Source organism: Quercus suber, unplaced genomic scaffold (assembly GCF_002906115.3).
Source record: "Quercus suber isolate HL8 unplaced genomic scaffold, Cork oak 2.0 scaffold_32, whole genome shotgun sequence".
In the NCBI taxonomy this organism is placed as follows: domain Eukaryota; kingdom Viridiplantae; phylum Streptophyta; class Magnoliopsida; order Fagales; family Fagaceae; genus Quercus; species Quercus suber.
The window spans coordinates 1,194,557-1,214,975 of NW_027069497.1; the positions used below are offsets into that span (position 1 = coordinate 1,194,557).

The 20,419-nt window shown below is 35.2% G+C and overlaps 1 protein-coding gene across 1 annotated transcript; it reads left to right on the forward strand.

Moving 5' to 3' along the window:
- The first annotated feature begins 7,068 nt into the window (after nt 1–7,068).
- Nucleotides 7,069–9,307, forward strand: LOC111999176 (nodulin-26). Its single transcript, XM_024031297.2, has 5 exons — nt 7,069–7,376; nt 7,655–7,879; nt 8,201–8,398; nt 8,678–8,739; nt 8,885–9,307. The coding sequence occupies exons 1-5, from the start codon at nt 7,191–7,193 to the stop codon at nt 9,105–9,107; spliced, it is 894 nt and encodes a 297-aa protein (XP_023887065.1). The 5' UTR covers nt 7,069–7,190; the 3' UTR covers nt 9,108–9,307.
- The last annotated feature ends 11,112 nt before the right edge of the window (nt 9,308–20,419 follow it).

Sequence of the window (20,419 nt, forward strand, 5' to 3'; positions counted from 1 at the left end):
TAGATTGAAAATAACTAAATGAGTTAGAAGTGGTTTTAAAAGGGTACTTTGATGTAGTTTCAATTAAAGAGACCCTTGATACAAAAGTGTAAAAAGACCTTATAACACAAATTGATTCTTTATGACTTGAATTGGTCAAATTCTTGTATTTGATTAATTAAGGGGAAAAAAAGACACTAAAAAGGATAGACACTATTGTAAACTTTATACATTAAATTTTTATACATTTTATGAGATTGTAACTCGTGCTTATATACGAAAACATTAAATAGTAGTAATGATGAGTTGATCTTATCTAAGTGAGTGAATTGTCACCTTGGCTTTTGCATCAAGTATTATAAATAGGTCACTTTACAAGTATAAATGCTTGTGGGGTGTGAGGGGTAAGGGCCAGGGTTCAAGTCTCCAAGAGTAAGCTTCACACACATATACACATAGATTAAATTAGAGTAGAATTTTTATCTTGTATAAAAATTTTAAAAAAAAAAGTATTATAAATAGGTCACTTGATATCAAAAATTAAGAATTCAAATTGGACACTTGATGCAAAATTAGTCTATAATTAGAAGTAGTTTGGATTTTAATTGTGCCTCAACTTTAATATATTGTATGGAAAATTCTTCGTTTACATTGTACTACTCTTATAAGATTTACATTATAGACTAAACATTAAATCTTACCTAAATAGTAAAATATAAACTAATAATTTTCCATATTATATATGATATGACTAGCATTGTGATACAAGCACTCAGTTGCCACGTGAGAAGAGGAAATACCATGTCAATTTTTGTAAACCTTATGTTTTCAATTAATTTTTGTATTTGATTATTTAAGACAAAAAAAAAAAAAAAAAAAAAACCCACTAGAAACTAGAAAGTCTAAATTAGTAGTATCATTTGTAAGCAGTCATGCTGCCACTAATGGAGATCTTGCTACACTTATTGATGACTGCAGGGTGTTGTTGGGGCAGATTCCTCAAGTCAAGTCAGAGTGCAGCACTGTTATAGGGAATGGTTGTGCAAATGCCTTAGCAAGAAAGGGAACCTCTTCACAATATGATTTTGTACCTTTTGATGTTCCTCCATCATTTGTTTTGCCTTTCTTATCTTTTGGTAACTCCGGTTTGTACTGTGACTGTGTCTGTAATATTGATACTTCTATTATCCAATCATTAATACTATCCAATTTATCAAAAAAAAAAAAAAAAACAAACACTAGAAAGGATAAATAGCATATAAACCTTATGGAATAAATGTTTGGATAAACTACATAAATGGTCCTTATTCTTTACATTAAATGTCAACTTAGTCTCTAACATTTTAATTGTGTTAATTTTGTTCATAATCTTTCAGTGTTTTATCATTTTAGTCCTTGCAGTTATTTATTACAGGAAAAGTTTAATGTGTTAAATGGAATAATAAAAATTTAATTTCCTACCATTTCAGTTGACTACTATTCAACCACATCATATTAATTTTTTTTTAATTAAATAGTGGTTCTCACGTGAGTTTAGTTGTTGGGAGAAAAATTAAAATCCCTAAAAACTCTCTCTCGTTAGACTCTCTCATCACCCTCACTCTTGCTCATCTGTCCCTAATCTCTAACTATCTCTATTAAAACAAAAGTTGTAGATGGTAGCGGCAAGGAATCCCCAATTTGGGTCTTTGCGTAAATCGGTTAGATATCAAAATCTTCAGCAAACAGAGCTTGAGAACCTGAAGAGCAAAGAAATGTCTATAGTTTCAAGCTCTTATCCAAAAACAATCAAACTCCCAATAAGCCTTCAAAGATCCCAACTGAGACCTTAACAAGATGAAAATAGCTTGCAAGGTCAGCCTTCCCAAAACCCAAGTCAAGGTTTGTGGAACCATCTTATGGTGGTAAAGCAAAATTGGCAGCAGAGAAAACCCAAGTGAGGAATACAAATACCAGTAGCTCTAATAGGAAATTAGGAATTCGCCTAATGTTGCTTCCCCAAGTCACAAAGTTAGTGTCGATAATCCACAAGAGAACTTGAATTTGTTAACTCATGTGACAACAATTTAGTTTTTTTTGTTTTTTTATTTTTATTTTGATATTAATATGATGTGGTTACACAGTTGGCAATTGATGTGGCAAGTTAGTTAATTTTATATTATTTCGTCAGAATTTTCCATCCAAGAGATAACGGCAAGGCCCAAAATGACATAATATTGAAATGTTAGAGATTAAATTGATACAATTAAAAGGTTAGTGACCAAATTAATATATGGTGTAAAGGATAAGGACCATTTATATAGTTTACCCTAAATTTTTATAGTAAGTTTTATTAGCATTGTGAAAAAAAGAGATATTTGGCATTATATTGTAAAAAACTTAAATAAAATAAACATTTATAACCAATTTGGATGGATGGGGAGTAGCCAACTACTTCGCCTCCCTCCCTATTCATCCAAATTGGCCATTAAGGTTTGGTTGAAACAAACAAGGGATTTGAGGAACAATGTTGAAATGCCAGGTGAAATTTATAGTAGTTTAAAAATTAAATTTCGGTAGGGGTGGCAAAATTCAACACTATTGACTACACGACAAGAAGTTAGTAGGTTATGAGTTGATGTTTAATGAGTTTGTATCATATATAAGTTGACACAACTAACCTGTTTAATAAACATGTTATGTTTGAGTCCAACCTACGAAACCCGTTTAACTAAATGTCATTTTACCAATATACCCTTCAAAACCCTAGTTATATAAAATTATTAGTTGTGATTTATTTTGTTTGACATATTGTGATTAATTATTTGCGATTTTAAGATAAGTTTTAGTTTTGAATGTCTATTTTTTGTTTTTCATAGTGCATAGCAATTGGGTTAAAATTTGAATTTTTTTTTTCTTCACTTTGATAAAATCTAATAAACAGGTCAGCATGACTAACCCATTTAATAAATAAGTTGTGTTAAGGTTAAGAAGTTCAGATTCGTTTAATAAACGTGTCAGGTTAATGTTGATTCATATAATTAAATACTCATGAGTCAACACGATATGTACCCGACATGCTAACAAGAATTGCCATGCATAGATTTCAGCAAGTGAGAATGGTTATATAACAACTGAATCTTTTTTCTTTTTATGAGAAAATTTAACAACTAAATCTGGAGGTAAGATTTTGTAGAATTTTAACTGAAATGAAATTAAAATTACAATAATTTTTTAGTTATACTAATATTTTGTCTAAATCCCTTGTTGGATGGCATATCCTTCTCATGCATATTAAAATTTATGTAAATTTGATATAATTTATTATCTAATCCAAAACTCATTATTTTTTGTAAAATTTTAACATATAAAAATTATAATTTTAACCTTTTTTGGACGAAAAAATTTATCAAGTTATAATATGTAGAATGTATATATTTGAAAGCATATATGATAGGTATTCAGAGATTATATATACAGGGGCATAGCCAGAAATTTTTGGTTGAGGGGGCCGATGTAACAATATCATATTGATTCGCAACTCAAGAAAAATACAAAGCATGACAAATATACATACATACATACATACATACATGTCTTCCTGCATTAGTTTTAGAAAAAGAAAAAAAACATTAAATCTATCAAAAATTTACAAGAAATTATATTCATAGAAATTATATATAACAAAGTCACTATAAACAACCATAAAATAAATAGCAGTTAAATTCAACCAAATTCAAAAATAAATTCAAAATCAATTTCATACCTCTCAACTCAATAGAAATTAAAATATAGAAGAATATTATAAATCATAAGATAAATAAATAGGAATCAAACTAAAAGATCAATAAGAAATAAGAAGAATTTTGTAGCTCTCAACATTTTCTTAGCTTTAAATAAGAAAACTCTTTCTTAAGGAAGGGAGAGAAGCTAATTAAAATGTAACTATGTGAGAGCATCGTAAGGAAGAATTAATGAAGAGAAATTGAAGAGAGAGCAACGAGTGATGAGGAGAGTTTTTTGGGTGGCTATAAAATGGAAGATTATTGAAATAGTTTTGGAAAAGTGCAAAAAGTAAGTATAATACTTTAAGTGTAGTACATTGGGTTTCCCAATAAAATTCAAACACTAGTTTTCCATGACAAAAAAAATGCAAACAATGTTATCATTTTAAGGGAAATTAAATTAAATTCAATGAGTTTTTTCTTTTTTTTCTTTTTTTTTTTTTAAGAAAAAGTTAGAATTTTTTTTTAGACAAATAACAGGTACATCAACATCTAGGGGTTGCTGAAAACAGAGGAATTACTTCTATCCATGCAATATTATCCTCGTTGACCACCCAGCATAAGAAGCTAATAGCTGGGCTACCCTATTAACAAACTTAACAAGGGACTATACTAAAACTCCAAGACCTGCACATAGATAGGAGAGTGTGGACTTCATCAACAGGATGCCCATTAGCCTCACAGTCTCTCCACTCTCTAATGATAATTCCCCCACTAAGATGCCCATTAGCCTCACAGTCTCTCCACTCTCTAATGATAATTCCCACATTCCCACACTAAGATGCCCATTAGCCTCACAGGCATCTTAGCCTCACAGTCTCTCCACTCTCTAATTAATGATAATTCCCACATTCCCATACTAAGATGCCCATTGGCCTCACAGTCTCTCCACTCTCTAATAATAATTCCCACACTAGCACAACATAGGTCCTTGATTAGCTATAGGATATAGTCTCACTCCAGAAAAATAATGTGGGATATGGCTGACATATTTTAGAGGAGGAAAGGAAGTCAAAAGATGAAAACTAGGGATTTGGGGTGAGGAATTTTTTATGGCTGGCGTATTGGAGGAGGAGGCATGTTATAATAGTAGGAAGAAAACACTATTTTTCATTAAGCCAGCTTGATTAAATTATTAGAAAAATTATGCTTTGAATGGTAGTTTAATTAGCAACAATTGTATAACCAATATTTCAAGTGAAAGTGTGAAAAAATAAAGTGGACAGGCAATATGATCACAGAGGAAAACTTTAACAGGAAAAACCCTTCAGGGGTTTAACGCTAACCACCCAATGGAAAAATCCATCAAATAAAATGGACGTACACAATATAGAATACTAATCCCAGTATTGTTACTTACAATAGGACTTATTTACGTGACCATATACAACTTCAACTCCAGTTAAGCGAGATTTAATGACCCACTTAAGCGGCCATCAAGCACTAGTCCTGCTTGAGTGGACAATACCCTATTTTCGGACTTTATGAATAGTTTGAGCGAGCTTGTCTCCTCATCAAATTGGCATTTAAAAAAACCTGTGTGTTTGATCATCACTACAAATTTGCCGATTAATTACTGAACCAAATAGGAATTTGCTTGAGTGAGCCCTAGCTTCGCTCAAGTGACCATGGTTTTAAAACCCGGACTATTTAATGAACCGAAAAAGAGAGAAGTTCAAGGTTTTTGAGGTTAGACCGAGATTTAACCAAGGTCAAACCGTGATGTGTCATTTAATTTTTTAATATATTTGATACTTAAATTGATTTATATTTATTAATTTTTTATTCCTGACCAACCAGATGTGCATGGCCCAATGGTTTGCATTTTTCGGTTTTATCTTTTAGCCAACTCAATTAATATCCTATACAAATACATTGACTGTTTTTAGAAGTAGGCCTTGTTCCTAAATCTTGAATTAAGATAAAGAATAATATTTATTACACAAACCATATATTTTACACGCATCCCAAAAAGCAACTGAAAATCATCACAATTTTCGAAGTTAGAAATTTTAATTTTAAGTCACAATTTCAATTGTTTTTTGGGATCCGTAAAAAATTATATAAAATAAATTTAACTCTAAGATAAACATTTACTAAGGGCCTATTTGGTTAGGTTGTTTGAACAATAGTTTTTATTGTTTAAACACAAAAAACTGTGGGGGAAAAAAAAAAAAAAAAACGCATTTGGTAAGGGTGTTTTTTACTGAAGTGCTTGAGTTCTATTGCTCAGTTTAGGATGTTTAAACACTGAATTTAGAAAAATTATCTTACTAGTTTTCAAATAACATTGCTTGATGACACTTTTGTAAATATGTTGAAAACCATAAAGCCCACTTGATTAGACAACACATAAACGGACTTCTATCTCCTCAAATAAAAATATATATTAAATTGTATTGAGCTTGTTAGCTTAAAAAAAAAAAAACACGCACACACATACCAAACATACAATTATATATTTTTTCACACATGAGACATGTTATTTGAAATATGATACCAAACATATTTTTTGCTTCATGAATACTGTAAATACGTGTTTTCACAACACTTTTTGAATCATAATTTTCACATTATTTTTAACAATGATACTAAAAATCTCCAACTAAATGGACCCTAAGTCTCACAATGCCTAGCTACTTCAAAACATTAATTTGAAGGGTTGTTGGTGCCAAATAAGGAGGGTCATTTTTTGTTTTGACAAGTAATTGAGGAGGGTCAATTGCTGGTGTACTTTGCCAACTTCCTAACAATAAGCTAAAAGGTCATAGTTTTGGAGAGATCCAAATCCTGTTTAGAAGACTTTAAAAGGCAAACGTTGTCCCTCTCTTCTCATAATCTCTAAACATCACAACTTTCAACCATATATCTTGCATATTTTAAGATTAAGAGAATACTTTATTCACAATATTTTTACAACATTTTAACAAGAAAAATCTTAAGTAACAAGTTATTATTAGCTGTTATTAATGGAAAAAAAATATAATTTTAGTAATAAGTTTAAATTAGAACCAATAATAACTTATCACATTAAATTTATTGTGAAAGTATTATGAAAATATCGTTGTCCGTAATACTAAGAAGAGCAAATAAGAGAATCGGTCAATATCTTATGGGAAATTATTGTGCACTCCCATAGTACTATAAATGTGTACTCTCTCATTTCACATGAATAGTAGGTCTCACTAATTAAATTCATGGTGGGACTCACTATTCATAAGAGATGAAGGAGTATGTATTTATGGTGCTCCAAAACTACCTAATAATTTTCATTTGTTTATATCAAAAAATCCACGTCTCCCCCATTCATTTATAAATAGCAGTTGTTCAGTTGGGTATTTGGGCCCCTTCCGAAATTGTGAGCCGAAGCTGAGCATTAATCTTTCCCACGCTCGCTCTCATTTGCTCTCTCTCGTCTCATAGCGGCTTCCTTTTGTGTCAACATCGATGGCTGAGAATTCAGGAATCAATGACAACCATGGGGTTGTTCTGAATGTTGAGAACGGTGATATTACTCGTGATCGTCCTACCTTAGCCACCAAACCCAACCATGAATCGGGGTCCCGTATCTTTATACCTTTCATGAAAAAGGTGTCTCCTCGTCTGCGTGTCTCTGCTGCTTTCATGCAAAAGGTAATTCCTCATCTTCTCCGATCGAGTATTATTTGCCCTCACTCAACATATAATTACTACCATCGTTTGAAATACGTTAAAAGCGTAGGATTCAACTTGTTACGCACAAATTGTCACGTAATAAACACTATTCTAAAACATATGATGCTTACATATACACTACTATTTGTTTTATTTGACCATTATTCATCTCAGCCTTTGGCAACTTCTTCTGCTAAGTACAAATCTAGAGAAGCGAATTTTTTTAACATGAAAAGGAAATTTTTTGTTGATGACAGTTGATCGCCGAGTTGTTGGGTACATACGTCTTGATATTTGCCGGCTGTGCATCGGTGCTGACGAATTTGAACTACGAAAGTGTGGTGGGTTTGGTAGGAATTTCAATGGTTTGGGGGCTGGCTGTGATGGCTCTGGTCTACACTGTTGGTCACGTCTCCGGTGCCCATTTTAACCCATCAGTGACAATTTCTTTTGCCATTTACAAAAGATTTCCATGGAAGCAGGTACACCAACCATTACCTTCTCTCTTGCACTTTGTAGGTGAACAAACATACCAATTCTTGTGCTTACTGGGTGCAAGAAATTTCATTGGTACTTTTTTAACAGTTTTCTCAAAGAGCTTTGGAGACCAACCATTAGCCAAAACAAGTGGTAGCAATAATAATTATAATAACAACAAAATAAACAAACAAGGACATTCCTTGACGGAAAGAACTCAAAATTAATTTACTATTCTATTGTTAATTAAGATCAAAATTATTGCTATATAAATCAAATTTATCTCTCTCTGATTTGATCTTATTTTTGTCTAATTTTATCATGAGGTGCCTGCATATATATTAGCTCAAGTCCTTGGATCAACACTGGCAAGCGGGACCCTTCGGTTAATCTTCAATGGGCACGAAAACAAATTTTTTGGAACAATGCCGGCTGGATCAGACTTGCAGGCTTTTGTGATGGAGTTCATAATCACATTCTTCCTCTTGTTTATCATATCCGGTGTTGCCACTGATTCCAGAGCTGTTAGTTCTTCACCTTTACATTGGTTCAATTTTTCCCTATAGAATTACCAAACAAATTAGGATTAGCCAGTATATATGGTTGGCTAATTAAATTTTTTCCTACTAGCTAGTTAGCGTATAACATCAAGAATAATATCAAGAAATTAATCTTCCTAATACATTAATTTCAACGTGTATTATAGTTATAACATTAATAAGATTTTAAGCTTAACCATGTTGACAATTACCTATGGATTGTTAATTTATACCCAATTCAAATATACTCTCTTGTTAATGCAGGTTGGACATCTTGGTGGGCTTGTTGTTGGGTCTACGGTCCTACTTAACGTCTTGTTTGCAGGGTAATAACTTAATCTTATCCGATTGAAATATATCATAAAAATAAATACGTTCACATTAATTTGCAAATTTTTTTTTTCCCTGATTAATCCATATATCTTCATATTGGTTATGCTAATGAAATTGGGATCCTACACTATTTGACAGGCCAATTACAGGCGCATCAATGAATCCAGCAAGAACCTTGGGGCCTGCAATTATACACAAAAAATACAAAGGGTTATGGATATACATGATAGCACCCGTTCTTGGGGGTATCTCGGGTGCATCGGCCTATAATGTCCTCAGGTTGCCTGACAAGCCAGTGCCCGAGATCACCGAGGCTAGTTCTTTCCTGACAGAGTCAAAAAAAATAGCAAACTCCAACTGATGAGTGTGAGAATATGAAGAAATCTCTTAAATTAGATAAATGGGTTAATTTTCTCCCTTTTTTTTGGAACTTGTTTAGTGATTGCTACGTATCATGCACTGCTGGGATTGTAGTGCAAGGAGGAACCACCATTTTAGTCTGTTTTCAATTACACTATATTATCACTTCATCAGTACATACTTTGAAACGAAAGTTTACTATTATTGGTGTCATTTGAATAACCATGTAACTAAATGACTTCGAACGAGAGGAAAAGCAAAGTCCTGCACATTATTAACGTGAGGTGGGAAGGGGAAGAGACAAAGTCAAAGGGGATAAAGGCTGCGTGAATATAAAGTACGTCACCATGTTTATCATATGGAAATGATAAAAGCTGATAACAAGTTCAAAAAGTTGTGCAAATGACTTTTTATAAGGTCGGGAAATGTTAATGGATGACCTACAGTCATTTTTTTTTTTAATGTAAATATTAAACTTTCATTATTGATATGAAAATGTTCTTACATTATGAATAAGAACTTGTTCAATAAAATAAGGATTCTTTTCGATTCACATACTGAAATCAACAATGCTTTGAACATGTTTAGGAAAGTTTTTATAGAAAAAAAAATTAATGTTTTAACAATTTTTTCTATTTCTCATAAATTGAATTATCTATCAGTTTATTAACAATTATCCTAAGGACACTAGTTAACATGACTTTTATATTAAATAAGAAAAAGTTATTGAATGTCTTAAAGGTATTGGTTTATAAATTATTTCTAGAAACTTTTTATGAGGAAAAAAAAAAAAAAAACCTATTTTTTCGACTGGCTTTTATATTTTTCACGAAAGTGGTATTAAAATTTTCTTTAAATAGTTTATTAACAAATGCTCCAATGGCATGCTTATCCTCAAACTGAATATCTTAACGACAATATCTGGCTCCAAAGAAAAAAAAAAAAAAAAATTCTAGTCCAAAATTTCCCCTGTAACGATCAGCAAACCATAGACAGCATACACGTGGGTAAACGGTGCCATTTTCTAATACTTGACATCAAGTAATAGAAGAGTCCCTAATTCCACAAACTCACATGAGGCAAACCCCAAACATTGCACTTTGATACACCGACAATTCTGGCGAGTGGCGTCTAATCAAACGTGCTATCGCGATTTACTTTAGTCTCGTAAATAAATGGAGTTTTGTAGCCATCGGAGAAAAAAACAAAGTTGAAATACACGTATACACGTGCAAAAGATTTATCTTAGACTCCCTTCAAAAACAAATATTAAAAAAAAGAAGATTTATCATAGATAAAAGAAGAAATAAGCAGTTGCGTTATAAAATGACCTACTCAAATACCAAAAACATAATGATCGTCTCATTGCTAAAAAAAGATTTTCCATGAATGCCTGTTTGGTGTTAAATTGCAAAGGTTTTGTGGATTATTATATATATATATATATATAGCTTGTGGGTTTGGCTTCTTCTAGAGTTGTCAATGACAAAAAGCCAAAACTAGTCTTTCGTGTGGTATTCAAAAACCAAACACATTCTTTCGTTAAATTGATGTGGAGGCTATAGCCGTCTAAGCAACTGTAGCTCCATTTGGAACATGGTCAAAGTAGCAATAAGCAAAGACATAACCCTCAAAACAATCGGCTATTCTCAGCTATTCTCTATAGATTGACCATTCACTCAGTTAACAAAGTGTGAAGGATGATATAAGTGTAAATGAAATGGATAAAAGGACAAATGGCCAAGAGAATAAAATAAAGAAAGAACTGTACCCAACGGCGGAGTCAGAAATTTGATTTAGGGGGGCAAGATTAAGATATGATATTAAAGACAAAATTAATATAAAAATTATTAATATAAGAAAAGATTAATTTATTAAACAATATTTTATCAACATAGAAAATATAATGTAAAAGTTATAATTTTTTTCTTTTCATACTTCATTTTAATTTATTTTTTTGAGCCTAGCGTAGGAGTTAGTATAATCATTGTAATGCTTAAACTACTTCATAATTTAAACAGGCTAAAAATGTAAATTGCAAACAAGTACAGAATTCATAATCATTATAAATGTATGAAGTTAAAAGATTAATTTAAATATAAGATATTCGAACAAATCATATGAATGCAAAAAAGATTAAACGTTAGTAATTATCATTGGGCAGAGATAATTAGATAAGTTGTTCAATTGATTTACTTGTCTTCGTTATTAATGGTTCAAAACCATAATATTATTACATGATAAGACTATCACATAACAATTAGGCCTATGTTGGGAACTAGTGCTACCTTGTTTATTTCTTCTCGTGGCTATTTTAACAACTTATAGGAAAACTAAAGTGAACAGTGACATAGACTATATTGAATGCAGCCCATCAAGTTAAATTATTCTTAAACTGGAAATACTAGTAGTTAAGAAGCTAAGTGAAATCAATTTATTTCCACTAAAATCTGTCTTTTGAAACTTAATTATTTATTTTCTCAATATCGCGTTCACATCCTTGTAAGTTATGACCCCATAAGAACAAAGCTTTGTATGTGAAATATAACTTTAAAAAATAAAATTACAACAACAAACGTGAGGTAGGGGAGACCTTGGGTGGGGTCGGGGGGGGCACTTGCCCCCCTTTGTTTTTATGTTATGGTTTTATCAAAAATTATTTTTTTCACTTTGTGTGATGTGATTAATATTAGTAATATATATAAACTAATGCTTATCTGTTTGTGATTATTTTGGTTATAGATTTTTTTTTTTTTTTTTGAGAAGTCCCTTTGTTTTAGTTGGTGTGTATAGAACTACGAAATATGGAAATAATGAAACTTTTTTTTTTGGTAGATCATGTGTAAGTTCACTACAATATTAAATTTTTTAAAAAGAAAAAATTCAAATAATTCTGAAGTCATAGCTGATGATGCAAGATTGTCGACATTTTTATAATATCAAATGTTTAAGAAACACTTATTTTATATGTAGTATTTTGTTGAATATGAAATAAATGTTAGTTTTTATTTTCATAAAAAAAAAAAATTGTTTTAAGCTTTGCCCCCCTCAGATTCGAATCCTGGTTCCGTCCCTGTTGCTACATATCATGAACTGCTGGGATTGCAGTGCAAGGAGGAACCACCATTTTAGTCTGTTTTCAATTACACTATATTATCACTTCATCAGTACATACTTTGAAACGAAAGTTTACTATTATTGGTGTCATTTGAATAACCATGTAACTAAATGACTTCGAACGAGAGGAAAAGCAAAGTCCTGCACATTATTAACGTGAGGTGGGAAGGGGAAGAGACAAAGTCAAAGGGTATAAAGGCTGCGTGAATATAATGTACGTCACCATGTTTATCATATGGAAATGATAAAAGCTGATAACAAGTTCAAAAAGTTGTGCAAATGACTTTTTATTAGGTCGGGAAATGTTAATGGATGACCTACAGTCATTTTTTTTTTAATGTGAATATTAAACTTTCATTACTGATGCGAAAATGTTCTTACATGATGGATAAGAACTTGCCTAATAAAGTAAGAATTCTCTTCAATTTACGTATTGAAATCAACAATGTTTTGAACATGTTTAGGAAAGTTTTTATAGAAGAAAAAAAATTAATGTTTTAACAGTTTTTTCTATTTCTTATAAATTGAATTATCTCTCAATTTATTAACAATTATCCTAAGGACACTAGTTAACATGACTTTTATATTAAATAAGAAAAGTTATTGAGTGTCTTAAAAGTATTGGTTTATAAATTATTTCTAGAAACTTTTTATGAGGAAAAAAAAAAAAAAAAAACCCTACCTTTCCGACCGGCTTTTATATTTTCCATGAAAGTGGTATTAAAATTTTTTTAAAATAGTTTATTAACAAATGCTCCAATGGCATGCTTATCCTCAAATTGAATATCTTAACGACAATATCTGGCTCCAAAAAAAAAAAGAATTAGTCAAAAAAATTTTTTTTCTAGTCCAAAATTTCCCCTGTAACGATCAGCAAACCATAGACGGCATACACGTGGGTAAACGGTGCCATTTTCTAATACTTGACATCAAGTAATAGAAGAGTCCCTAATTCCACAAACTCACACGAGGCAAACCCCAAACATTGCACTTTGATACACCGACAATTCTGGCGAGTGGTCTAATCAAACGTGCAATCGTGATTTACTTTAGTCTCGTAAATGAATGGAGTTTTGTAGCCATCGAAGAAAAAAAAAAGTTGAAATACACGTATACACGTGCAAAAGATTTATCTCAGACTCCCTTCAAAAACAAATATTAAAAAAAAGAAGATTTATCATAGATAAAAGAAGAAATAAACAGTTGCGTTATAAAATGACCTACTCAAATACCAAAAACATAATGATCGTCTCATTGCTAAAAAAAAGATTTTCCATGAATGCCTGTTTGGTGTTAAATTGCAAAGGTTTTGTGGATTATTATATATATATATATATATATATAGCTTGTAGGTTTGGCTTCTTCTAGAGTTGTCAATGACAAAAAGCCAAAACTAGTGTTTCGTGTGGTATTCCGTATTCAAAAACCAACACATTCTTTCGTTAAATTGATGTGGAGGCTACAGCCGTCTAAGCAATTGTAGCTCCATTTGGAACATGGTCAAAGTAGCAGCAAGCAAAGAGATAACCCTCAAAACAATCGGCTATTCTCAGCTATTCTCTATAGATTGACCATTCGCTCAGTTAACAAAGTGTGAATGATGATGTAAGTGTAGATGAAATGGATAAAAGGACAAATGGCCAAGAGAATAAAATGAAGAAAGAACTGCACCATGCTTAATTACAGTAACAGTCTTCAACAGTCTTAGTTTGTTTGTCACAACAAAGATCTAGTAATCCTAGGATGAGTGAAGGTTGATAGGAAGGTCTAACAAATAATAGGTACATAATTCAAAGCTTGTCCACACTTACAGACACGAGAAAGCTCCATGTTAGCTTATTCTTGAATCTTGAGTAACACGAAATTTCTTTTTTGTGGATCTGTTTGATCATGGCCACAGATGTTGCAAGTAAAGTCATGTGAAATTAGGCATACAAATTGGGGTTTTGATGGGACTTCCAAGATAGAGACTCTCACGCTAGAGAACTCCCATCTAGATTTTAAATTGGATGGTTGATTCCTATGTGAAGCTATATTGGGATTCAACAGTTGAGCCAAAAATTTCTTTTTTAGCCTTTGCATAATCTCACTCCATAAACTTTTAACTTCATTTTGTTCAATTTGTTCTATAATAGAATTCAATATGTGCTCTCAAAGTTTTAGCATTCAAATGTTAAACATGAAAGCAATGTCAGAAGAAAAACAACTATGAATGAAAAGTGCTCTCGAGCCTCTTGGCCCGTGGAAGCAGTAAACGTCCCACAGTCACTTGTGGGAGTAGTGTGACTTTCTGCCTCTTTGGCTGGTAAGGTTAGGGGTGGGGACGGTGAAAAAATGGCGGAAGAGCTCGAGACTTTATGGCAAAAACTCAAAGTTACTGATGAAGAGGAGGTGAGCATTTCGCTTGGAGGTGAATGCACTAGAGCAGCGAATGAGAGAGGAAGGAACTGCCTGTTTATGAAGGTGCTATCAAGAAAGGGTATTATGCTAGAGGCGTTGAGGAAAAATATAAGAATGCTATGGAAACCAAACAAAAGCCTTCAGCTCTCGGTGATTGAAGAAGAGCTATTCCTGGTAGAGTTCGACGATGAGCGCGACAAGAGACGAGTCATGGATATAAGGCCTTGGCACTATGAGAAACAACTGGTGCTTCTTCAAGAGTTTGAAGGAGAGTAGAACCCGAAGTACATTGTGCTGAAATGGTCCCTGTTTTGGGTGCAGATATACAACCTCCCTTTAAAGAGTCGAACAAAGGAAATAGGGAGAGCCATTGGAGCGAGCCTGGGAGAGGTCATCGATGTTAATGTGGCTAACATCAGAGTGCAGTGGGGAACATGTCTAAGGGTTTAGGTTGCTATAGATGTTACACAAAAACTAATCAGAGGTCGTAAGATTAACTTTGAGAAAGGAGAAGTAAGGAGGGTACATTTCAAATACGAGCGCCTTCCGAATTTTTGCTATAGGTGTGGGCTTTTAGAACATGACCTAAAGGACTACTTGGAAAGGATGGAAAACGATAAGGCAGAGGAAAGGGGCGATCTCCAATATGGAGCTTGGCTGAGAGGTGAACCAATTAGAAAGGGAGGTTTGGAGTTTGGCTTTGCAAAGAAGAAGGAGGGCGGCGAAATGAAAAACAGAGCAAAGGTTGCTGCGGACGGCGGGCGGAATGAGAGGGTAGAGCCGAGTGAAAGGGTGGTACATGACGAACACAGGATTGAAGCAATTTGTCTTAAGGAAGGCACGCAGGTGCAGCAGACAAAAAAGCCTGTTGGGTTTGAGGTGACCAGTGAGGAAAATCATGAAAAGGGTAAGGCAGAGAACGTTGGTGGAAGCCCAAAAGGAGTGTTAGCTAATTTAGGGAAGGAAACCTGGGAAAAAGAGAAAGGGAGTGGCGGGAATGAGTTGAGTCAACAAGGGATGACAGTGACACAACATAACATTATCCCAAAATTTGAATTCAAACAAGCACAGCAAAATTTAACCCATGACTGCTATGTGGGCCGGGGATTAGTGGAAAATGAGAAAGGCCTAATGGCCATGTCCTACGAACAAGATGTGGGCTGGGTTGCAAGTACATTAAGCCCGACTAGTGGCCACTAGAAGAGGAGGGCTCGAGCTGGGCAGGATGATAAAATGAAGGAAGAATTAAGCCCAATTCAGAGGAAAAGAGAGGGGTCTATACCATTGAGTGAACTTGATCAGAACGTTAAAGGGACAAAACGCAGAAAATGTGAGGCACTGGGTAAGGAAAATGCAGGGGAGGAATCTACCAAGGATGGCGGTGTGGCGGTTGCTGCGAGGCAGCACCGCCGAGCCAAATGACAACATTAGCGTGGAACTACCATGGAATGGGATCAGCTCCGGCGGTTCGTGCACTCACTGACGAGGTGAAAAATTGTGATCCGATTTTGGTCTTTTTAGCAAAGACCAAAGCAAGCCAGAACAGAATTAAGGGACTACAAAGCAAGCTCGGCCTAACATAAGGCATATCGGTGCCGTCTGATGGTCGGAGTGGGGGTTTGGCAATGCTGTGGAAGGAAGGAGCTAAGGTGCAATTTAAAAGTTGCTCAAACACGCACATTGATGTGGTTGTGAGCGAGGGTAACGGAGCAAAGCCATGGCATGCTACAGGGTTTTACGGCCACCCCGATGCAGGTATGAGATCTATCTCATGGAATTTATTGGAATCTTTACATAGGCAATGCCAAATGCCATGGGTTGTGTTTGGGGACTTTAATGAAATTTTAAGTTCTAATGAAAAATTAGGCTGGTTGGATAAGGATGCTAGGCAGATGGAAGGCTTTAGAGAGTGTTTGAGTAATTGTGGGCTGTTTGACCTGGGATTTATGGGTCAGAGATTCACCTGGTGTAATGGTAGAATTGGGGAACAACGAACTCTAGTTAGGTTGGATAGAATGGTAGCTAATGAGGAATGGTTAAACATGTTCCCTGAAGCGAAAGTGGTTCACAGATCAATGGCAGCTTCTGATCACTGTTTACTATCTTTGTCGCTTAGAATGAGAGTGCCGAGAAGGGTATCTCGGAAAATATTCATGTTTGAAGAGATGTGGACTAGGGAGGAGAGCTGTAGAGAGGTGGTTGAAAAGGCATGGGATCCGTTGGATTGCAACCCGGAGTTATCAATTCAAAAACGTTTAAAAAGCTGCTAGGCTCATCTTTAGAATTGGAACCGTAGAGTGTTTGGAAATGTTAACAAAGTTTTGAAGTAGAAACAAAGCCGCCTACAGCAACTGGAAGAGCTGAATCTTTTTCATGAGTCAGCAGAGGAAGGTCAAGGCTTAAAAAAGGAAATAAACGAAGTTATGCTTAGGGAGGAACTAATGTGGAACCAAAGATCAAGGGCGCTTTGGATTAAATACGGTGATCGGAATACAAAGTTCTTTCATGCAACAACCAACAATAGACAAAGAAAGAACAAGATTGAGGGAATCAGTGATCCTGAGGGCAGGTGGAGAGAGGATGGAGAGGAGGTTGAAGATGTTATTTTGAAGTACTTCACAGAGATTTATAACACAACTTTTCCAACTGAGTTTGAAGCAAGCCTGGGAGTAGTGGACAGGAGAGTGTCAAAAGCCATGAATGCCGGGCTCCTAAAAGAATTTAAAGAAGAAGAAGTGTGGCAAGCTCTCATGCAAATGCACCCAACAAAGTCCCCAGGCTCGGATGGTATGTCCCCTATTTTTTTCCAAAAGTATTGGGATGTAGTTGGTCCTCAGGTAGTCTAAAGTGTCATCCATACTCTCAGATCAGGTATTATGCCAAACGAAGTAAATGATACATATATTTGTTTGATCCCCAAAGTTAAATGCCCCCAAAAGATTACTGAATATCGCCCAATTAGCTTATGTAATGTGATATATAAACTTGTATCCAAAGTACTTGCCAACAGATTGAAAGGTGTCCTCCCGGAAGTGGTTGATGATGCTCAAAGTACATTTGTACTAGGAAGGCAAATCACAGATAATATTTTGGTAGCTTTTGAAGTCATGCATTGCATTAATCAAAGGAGGAAGGGGAAAGAAGGGCTAATGGCAATCAAACTTGATATGAGCAAGGCGTATGACCGGGTGAAATGGGGGTATTTGGAGGCGATGATGCGAAAAATGGGATTCCAGGAAAGGTGGATATCTCTAATGATGATGTGCGTGACTACTGTCTCATACTCGGTATTAATCAATGGAGAGTCTAAGGGTAAGATTGTTCCTATTAGGGGACTTAGGCAAGGAGACCCAATTTCTCCTTACCTATTTCTCTTATGTGCGGAAGGCCTCTCGGCCATGTCGCAAAGAACTGAGGGTGGAGAAGTCTTGAGGGGTGTTCAAGTGTGTCGAAGGGCGCCAAGAGTTTCCCATCTCTTTTTTGCTGATGATTGCATAGTTTTATGTAAGGCATCGACGGAAGAGGGGCTTAAAGTCACCAAAATCCTAGAAGATTATGAAAGAGAGTCTGGGCAAAAGCTAAATAAGGAGAAGACATCTCTTTTCTTTAGCAAGAATACGACGGAGGAGGTCGAAAAGGTGAAAGATATGTTTGGGGCTCAGATAATTCACCAACATGAGAGGTACTTAGGGCTACCCCCGTTGGTAGGGAGGGATAAAAAGAAAGCATTCAATCGCATAAAGGACTAAGTTGGGCGCAAAATAGCAAGCTGGAAAGGAAAGTTGCTATCCACAGGAGGCCGAGAAATCTTGATAAAAGCAGTTGCCCAAGCTACTCCGATGTATACAATGAATTGCTTCAAACTCCCCGATTCACTTTGTAGCGAGTTGAATTCTTTGGTTAGTAATTTTTGGTGGGGACAACATGCCAAAGAAAAGAAGCTAGCTTGGATTGCTTGGGAGAAAATGTGTAAGCCAAAAGCTTATGAGGGGATGGGATTTAAAGATCTAAAGGCCTTTAATCTAGCCTTGCTAGCAAAACAAAGGTGGCGGCTCATCCAAAACCCGGGTTCTCTTGCTCACAGAGTTCTGAAAGCAAGGTACTTCCCGGAAAGCAACTTCATGGCAACACAGCTAGGAAAGAAGTCGTCGTACACATGAAGGAGTTTAATGGCTGCGAGAGAAGTCCTGGAAATGGGGTTGTGATGGAACATAGGGAATGGCCAAAGTGTGAGAATTTGGGCTGATAGATGGTTGCCAACCCCACACTCTTTTAAGGTGGTAAGTCCTAGGCCACAAGTGAGTGAAGGTGATTTGGTGGAATCTCTCCTTAACCAGGTTGAAGGGGGTTGGAAAAAAGACTTGGTGCAAAGAACTTTCCTCCCCCACAAAGCGGAGGCTATTTTAAGCATCCCAATTAGCCATACTTTCCCTGAAGATGCACTGACCTGGGCTTGGACTCCAAATGGGAGGTTTACGGTAAGTAGTGCGTACAATGTTGCTTGTAGTTGGCTGCAAGAAAAGAGAAACAAGGCCGATGGGGGAGAGGCGTCAGATCCAACAAGGAGGGGCAAGTTTTGGAATTTTATTTGGCAATTGAATTTCCCAAGTAAGATTAAACAATTTTTATGGAGGGCGTGTGTGGACGACTAAATTTCTCGGTTCGAAATAAGTCAAACAAGTAAAATAGTGTCACAAATGTAAATTTGTATTGAATATATGTGTGGTACAATTCTCTGTAATTACAAAAGAGTTATCCTCTGATTCGATCTCCTTGAAAGATTTGTTAATTGGATTTGTGGTAATGTGATTTTCACTTGAACACAAAGTATCCTTCAATTTGGTAGAAGGATGGATCGAAGATTGTTGAAACGGAATTACAATGAATCTCTGGCTATGAGCTTGTTAGAAATCCTTTGTTCTTCGCGTTCTTCGTGTTCTTGATGTGTTCTTCGTCTTCGAAGGTTTGTGGTGGAAGTTCTTCGGGGCTTTAGAGGCTTGAATCCGTAGAGCTTCAATGATTTGTGGTTTGTGAGGTTTCTGGAGGCTTTTGAGCTTGATTCCAGTGAACTTTGAGATTTAGGAATATGATTTGGATGATTCCTCTTCGAATGTTCTTGGTATTCGAAGGTTTGTGGTGGAAGTTCTTCGGGGCTTTAGAGGCTTGATCCGTAGAGCTTCACTGATTTGTGATTTGTTGATGTTTCTGGAGGCCTTTGAGCTTGATTCCAGTAAACTTTTGGATCTAGGCGGATGATTTGGATGATTTTCCTTCGAATGTTCTTCGTCTTCGAAGTTGAAGTTCTTGGAGGCTTTAGAGCTTGATTCCGGCAGAGCTTCTGGACTTCTGAGTGCTTCCAATGGCCTGGTCCTCCTTGGATTTCATCCCCTTTTTGAAATGCCTTAGGAAGGCTTCTATTTATAGAAGTTTTGGGGTAGGTAAGTGACACATGGCGGAGCTTGATTGGTGACACATGGCAGAGTTTGATTGGTGACACGTGGCAGAGTTTGATTGGTCCGCTTATGTCATCGCTTACACGTGCGAGACTGATTGTGTCATTGCTTACACGTGCGATGATGTGTGATTGGTTTTTGCATGACACTTGGCAAATTTCTATTGGCTTCTGAATAGTGATAGTAAAACCTAACAGTAGCATGTGGCGCTTTGTAATTGGCTGCATTTTGTGGTCTTGGTAGTGTGACGTGTCAGCTTGTGATAGGTCGGGAATTTTCCCTGTCTACAGCGTGCAAAAACATCCTCCCTACAAATTATTGCCTTAAGCTCAGAAAAATTCCC